At 39.0% G+C, this 6,698-nt stretch overlaps 1 protein-coding gene across 1 annotated transcript; it reads right to left on the reverse strand.

Annotated features, from left to right (window-relative positions):
- Positions 1-5,332: 5,332 nt before the first annotated feature.
- cldn23.1 (claudin 23.1) lies at positions 5,333-6,698 on the reverse strand. The gene has a single exon (XM_037692297.1). The coding sequence runs from the start codon at positions 6,650-6,652 to the stop codon at positions 5,765-5,767; it is 888 nt and encodes a 295-aa protein (XP_037548225.1). The 5' UTR covers positions 6,653-6,698; the 3' UTR covers positions 5,333-5,764.

Here is a 6,698-nt window from a genome sequence, read left to right on the forward strand (position 1 = left end):
AAATTATTTTAGTGATGGAAATGGGCTATTTTGAACCAGTTTCTTTACTGATAAAATGTTCTGATATTTTACCATAAATGTTTTGAACAATATTTCTAATTCATCAACAAGATTTAATACATCTTAATCAGGAACGCATAGTAAAAAAAATTGTATGTTGATCAAAATCTCAACTACTGTAAATACCATTTAAGGGTGACGTTTATAGTTATGTCCTTTATTGTTGTGTACTTTATTATATTTTGAAAATGTTAGATTTTGCTGCTCCTGATTTGAACAAAACACTACATTTATTTTTTTTATTTCCCTCTAATTTGCATCTCTATAATAACATTTAGCTATTATGTGTCTTCCTTGTGGATACTTTTGCATGGCTTTTTTAAAATCTATTCAGCTTATTAAAAAGAGAACATTTTAAATATTTTTACACACAGAACACCCGCTTCAAATGTTATCAGCCATTAAATGGTCATTATTAATTGTTATCATCTCCATATGTAGCAGTCAGACTGCCCCTCCTGTACCTCCTAGTGGGTTTAAAGGTACGTTGTTAGCGTTAGAAAGTCAATGCAGCCATGATGCTCTGTGTGAGAAATAAATATTGTATATAAAAAAGTAATGTATGCAAATAAAATGATGAGCTTCTAGATGAGCATGTGCAGTTGTGCACATGTGCATTATTTTAAATGTTAAAAACCAGATTTTTTTTTTTTTTTGCCACAGTATAATTGAACTGAGTGTAATTTCTCTCTATTTTGTCTAGGTCAATAAACATTTTGTATAGTGATGCACCCACTGAAGTTTGAGTCTGACGACCTGAAGCATCTTGGCTGATGAGTCCGTTTCTATCATCAAACTGCAGATGGCACCATCATGGCCCCTCCAGTTGCTAAGTTTGCACAGTTCCAGATGGGTACAACAAAAGAAATGTGCATATATCAAATATCCTTTTTGATTTATTTACATATAGATGAGTAAATGCATGTTTTTGACATTTTATTAAGAATGATTTGACCTAATGGCATTTTGTATTTTAGCAATAAACAGCATAATGTTCGTGCAGCTAACAGCCTATACATTTTGTGCAAATGTTTAACAAACTTTCAGCAGCATCTTACATACTGACAATCAACACATATCAGGTTTGGTCTGTCTTTGGTCCAAATTTACCTTCTTTTGCATTTATTTAATGCTAAATACAGCTTAGCACAATAATTCACATGCATAAGTTTCTTCTTTTTACAGTAAAAGCATGGGAAAGTAGATTTTGCTGCAGTGAAAAACATTTGTTTATGAGAGATGTGAAATAATTTATGGCACCAATTATATTTTCTACACGTTTTAAAATAATTTTACACAGAACATTTTTAGTTTGGCCTAAATGCTGTGATATAATAATACAAATAATAATAGAAAATAAATACAAATGTGCAGATGCTCCTAACTTCTTTAAGCACCTTTTGGAGGATTTGATCAGAAGGAAGTTCTGGTCTTTATATTCTTAGCAGATTAAAAACAAATACTCTTAAAAGCATGGAGCGTTCCAGTTAACAACATTGTGGATCCAAATTTAAATGCACGGAAAATAGTGGGCGAAGATTTAGATCGAGCATGAACAATTTCCTTTAAAATTATATTAAAATATCAGACTAAACTAAAATTGACGGGATTTTTAACTACATTTTTATGAATTATAAAAAACCTCTAACTGAAAATCAAAGCTTTGCAGTATTTGAGTCAACTCAAAATGCGTTATCAACTTATATTTTTAGCTAACTCGTTTGTTTCTTTATTGTACACAGTTGACTGAAATGCCTTTATGCTTCAAATCTATCACCAAATAATCACACACAGTTCAGCAAACACACACTGAGGCTTTAATAAATGTTATAGTTTTATGTTTTGAGACTGTATTGATTTAAATGTTTAAAATCAGTGGGTCCCAACCGTGGTCCTTGAGGAGCACCGTCCTGCATGTTTTGAATGGATGGGTGATTAACAGGCTTCTGCAGAACATGAAGTAATTAAATCACTGAATCAGGCTTGTTGGAGCAGAGAAACAACTGAAACATGTAGGATGGTGTTCCTCAGGGACCAGGGTTGGTGAACCACCTGCTTTATTTGTACATTGATGATTGATGGATATTAAGCAAAATTACTGGGTCAAAATAAAGAGAATGAACTTTTAACGCTCATTAAATCAGCAAAGTGTCGACGCGTTGATGAATTTGTTAACAAACTTGACACAAGTGACCATTTTTGATCAGAGCATGTGCTGTTTTTCATTATTTTAATATTTTGTGTTCTGTCACAAACTTATGTTTATTAGAATACAGTCAGACAAATAATAATCCAGATGTATTTTCCTAACACGTACTCATATTGAAGTTTTTACTTTGGAGTACGATGACCGTTAAAGAACAATTATGTTGTTAGGATGATTAGAAGATTGCGTTCATTGACATTTTCAGTTTTTGCCTCTTTACTTGCTTAAAATGCTTCACCTTATTTATTGGCACCCAGTTTAACACGAATAGCTGCATTTATTTCACTTTTTATGTAAACACTTTAACCTAGTTTGTATAAAAGTACAAAGTTAATAATCTCGATCTCTCAAAGTACTCATGTGTTTGAATAAACTATTTTATTGCCTCTTTGTTTCTTTCATAACGGCAATTAACTTTTATTTACTTGTTTAGTTTTTTATTTATTTATTACGTTTTACAGGTTCTTGCTGGATAAATATGATATGCATCTGTTTATACTGTAGTTTGTTTTGAATTGAGTTCAATCTCTGCGGCAGGTTTGTGTTTTTGAAAATCTCAGTTCTGTTTCTGAATATTTCAGTGTCTAAACAATATCAGTGTCGGCTGGAGATACTCGACTTGCATAAATGCATAAATTAAAAAAAAGACAACAGTTGTGGTTTCCTGAGACTGTAGGGAACTACACTGAGGTGATTCCACATCAATAACTTCTCCTATGGTCATCCTGTTTGAGCTGCAGAGCTGTAAAACACAAATACTGCGATGCTGAATGACTTAAAAGGAACTCCCTCTCCCCGATGCGATAACAAGTTCAATTGTGACAAATCATGCAACTCTTTATGAGAAAATAGATGTTTTTTTTAAGAACGAGGTTACTTTAAGCCACAGTTTTACTGTGGGGTAGATGTTTGTTTGTGGATCTAGTTAAAACAAAATGTAGATGATGATTCTTCTGAAGCAAAAAATCAGTGCATTTCCTGTTCTGTCATGATCAGGGTCACTGATTTCTGTGCTTTCAAATGTTTCACACAATATTCCTTTCAGCTAATTTTAACAAACTGCATGAAAACGACTCCTGCTTACATGAATACTTAAAATGTCACACTGGTAAATATCAGCGGTTTTCAAAGGGTTGCATCCGTTTATAAGTATCCAATTTCATTGTTTTTACCTAATTTTACAAAAGCTGTCTGTTGTGACAGATTTCCCAATGAAATCCAGTTTCCACTTCACAGATCAGCGAGGCATGCTAGATGGAACTAAGTGATGTGGGTAAATATTACAAGTGCACTTTTATCTACAAAGTGCAAAAGTATTCATCATTTTTATGAAGACAAACTAGACTTATGTCGCTTGTGAAGATGGACGAACCTTACAGCATAATTATCAGTGCAGCTCTACAACTAGATATCCAACAGCCTCAACAATATTTGTAGGATGGTATCCCTCTGTCGGTCTCCCCGTGCCTATTCTCCCAAGTGTCTCTCCCTAATTACCCTGATCAGTTCCACCCGTGTGTTCTAGGTGTTTGTAATTATGTCTCCTCTAGTATAGTATATCATATCGTATAGTATTTAAGCTCTGGTCTGGGTCTCTGTCATTGTCGGTCCATCGTCTGGTATCCTCCTATGTTCCCCGAGATGTCCATGTCCTGGTCTTGTAAGTTCATGCTACCACGTAAGCCTGTTTGTTTCTCGTTATTATTAAAGTATTTCTTATTTTACATCCTCCCTTCAAGTCCTGCCTGCAACGGGTTCATTCCTGCTCTGCCCGCCGAAAACTCTTGACAATACTATCCATATTACCGTACCTGTCATTGTACACGTCGCACCACCGTCTAAGTCGCATCAGTACAAATATGTCTAATGAAGTGGGGGGAAAAAAAACAAAACATAAATAAGTCGCTTCACCGTATAGGTCACATCTATTATGCATCACCACCCAGCAATGTGGGCTGGTGTTGTGCCAAAAATCAATTGGCTGCCAAATGGCGGCCGCGGGAGCATGCACGGGAGGACTTTAACAAGAATTTAACAAGATTAACACTTAAAAACAATTGTTTGCTCGAAATTATAGCAAAGGTGTGTCTCAGTTTAATTTTTCCTTTAATAAATGCACTTTAACAGTCAAATCAGCTGCAATTCGCCTGGGCGGAGCGGCAAAATGCATGCGGATTTGACGTTTGCTCCAGGAGTTCCGGAGCAAGACGAAGATGGCTTAGTATGGCAAGCCAAGTGTCTCATTAATAGACATTTTTACCTATTAATGAGACACTTGGCTTGCCATAAAGTGCAAAGGCCCTCTAGTAGCTTCAAATGGTAGTGTGCAATATATTCCATGTCAGAATGAATGAAATCGTCAGATCTCAGACAATAATTGGGTTATAAATATGGGGAACAATTAGTTGCTTCGGTGTATAAGTTGCAGGACTTGCAAATTTATGCAAAAAGGTGCAACTTATACGCTGGCAAATACGGTAGGTCAAACAACACTGGCCGTGTCAAATTGTGACGATTGCTGGGACGATTAAAACACTGGAAATAAAAAGATTTGAAACTTGAACTGAGGGTGTAATCTAGAAAGGGAACCCTTGAGATCTCAGGCTTTGAGGGAAAGTAACAGAAATGATCATACAGTGAAATAGTTTCAAAACCTCCACAACTGCTTTGACAGAGCAGATCAACGCTTCAGTGTCTGAGCCACAAGAAGTGCTTTAATAACTGTAATGATAACTTTAACTTCACTCCAAAATCTGGCTCACCTTAACGCTCAACAGGTCGTGCAGGGATAACTGCATTGCAGTGTCTTTCAAACATTTTAATTACAAAAGAGAAACCTGGAACCTCACCTTTACTCCTTGTTCAAACAGAAAGATAATGTCGTCGTACAAGATGCATAAAGGGCCCAACCTCTCCGACAGGTCTGACCACATTGTCTGTATACTTAAGAGGTTGAGACGATGAAGCAGGTGAAAGAGGAAAACAGAAAAACAACCCAAGCGTTTGTTGAAAGACTAAAATTTACATCTATAAAATCATTCAAATATATTATATCTATCTTCCATCCGTATCAGATTGATTTAGCTTTGTTTCTGATGAGTTAAATTAGTTTTTTTTTTTATTTATCAAACAAACAAGACTGTGAAGAAACAATGCACATTTAATAGAAAGACCTGCAGAAGGGTAAAACATGCACACTGCAATATGACCTCCATTGTAAAGTGCATGAAAACCATGGAAGGAAAAAAGATCGATTTGACTTCAGCAACACAAAAGCAATAGAAATGAACTTTAAATCAACATTTTTTTAAACAGTTTCCACCAATGATTCATTCATTTTTTTTAATGTCACAAGTTTCTTATAAAAGATCAAAACATGCACTGCTTCAGGCACTCAGCTTCCTATTTTGGTACTTTGTGGTGATCAGTTCTTATCTTCTTACTACAATACTTTAAAAGTCTGTTTGATCTCTGCAAACTTCTCCTCGTGCGCTTGGATCATAGGTCTGCGTCATAGGGTCTGCCGTTGAACGTGCTGTTTGCGGACTGGGCCCCGGGGGTCTTGGCCCTGGGGAAGGACACATCATCGTCCAGGGAGTCCTTGGAGTAGGGCACGCTGCTGCCCCCGCTGCTCCTGGTCCGGCTCAGGCTCGGGACCTCCAAGCGCCTCGGCTCGGGTTTGGGTTGGGGCTGGGGCTGTTGCGGGTGCTCGCGCCTGTACTGGCGCTCGATCTCGTCGTTGAGCCGCCTCTCCCCGCGGTTCCTGCCGCCGCAGCAGCGGCAGATCCCGATCGTCATGACGATGCCGCCCAGCACCTCGAAGATCCCCCCGATGTAGCCCAGGACGATGCAGTAGCCCACTTTAATGGTTGTCCCCGACACCATGTAGATCGACGTGATGTTGCCGATTTCGTGCGTGTACCAGGCGATGGGGATGATGGTCAGGACGCCGGAGCAGAAGAGCAGAATTCCGGCGATCGCGGAGACGACCCAGTTGGGGTTCTCCCTCCAGCAGCGCACGCCCGGGATGGCGACACCCAGACCGATGAGGGTCACGACCAGGGAGCCGACCATCATCCCCTGCGCCACCGTCACCACCTGGTTTTTGAAGTACCCGTCGTCCAGCAGGCTGCACCCCTTCTGTTGTCCGGCTGTGTTGCTTTCACAGATGGCCCAGATTCCCTGTTCGATCACATACTCTGATGGTTTGTTTGGAATATTGTTGAAGGTCCTCCACTGTGGGGCCACGGTGCTGGTCAGGTTCAGGACCCACCCGCAGGGGCCCATGACCAGCCCGAAGATGAGGATGCCCGGAGTGCGCAGGGACCTCCGGACCCACTGCGTGTGTCTCTCCCTCCGGAAGAAAAGCCCATAATCTTCCGGCATGGTTGCTGCTGGTGCTGTGTGCTCCAAGGAACAGAAGCGAGTGACT

This window comes from Nematolebias whitei, chromosome 18 (assembly GCF_014905685.2).
Source record: "Nematolebias whitei isolate Nwh7 chromosome 18, NemWhi1, whole genome shotgun sequence".
Classification (NCBI taxonomy): domain Eukaryota; kingdom Metazoa; phylum Chordata; class Actinopteri; order Cyprinodontiformes; family Rivulidae; genus Nematolebias; species Nematolebias whitei.

Bases quoted from the DNA above. Each gene is read 5' to 3' on its own strand.
- cldn23.1 (XM_037692297.1), bottom strand. From the start codon at position 6,652: ATGCCGGAAGATTATGGGCTTTTCTTCCGGAGGGAGAGACACACGCAG.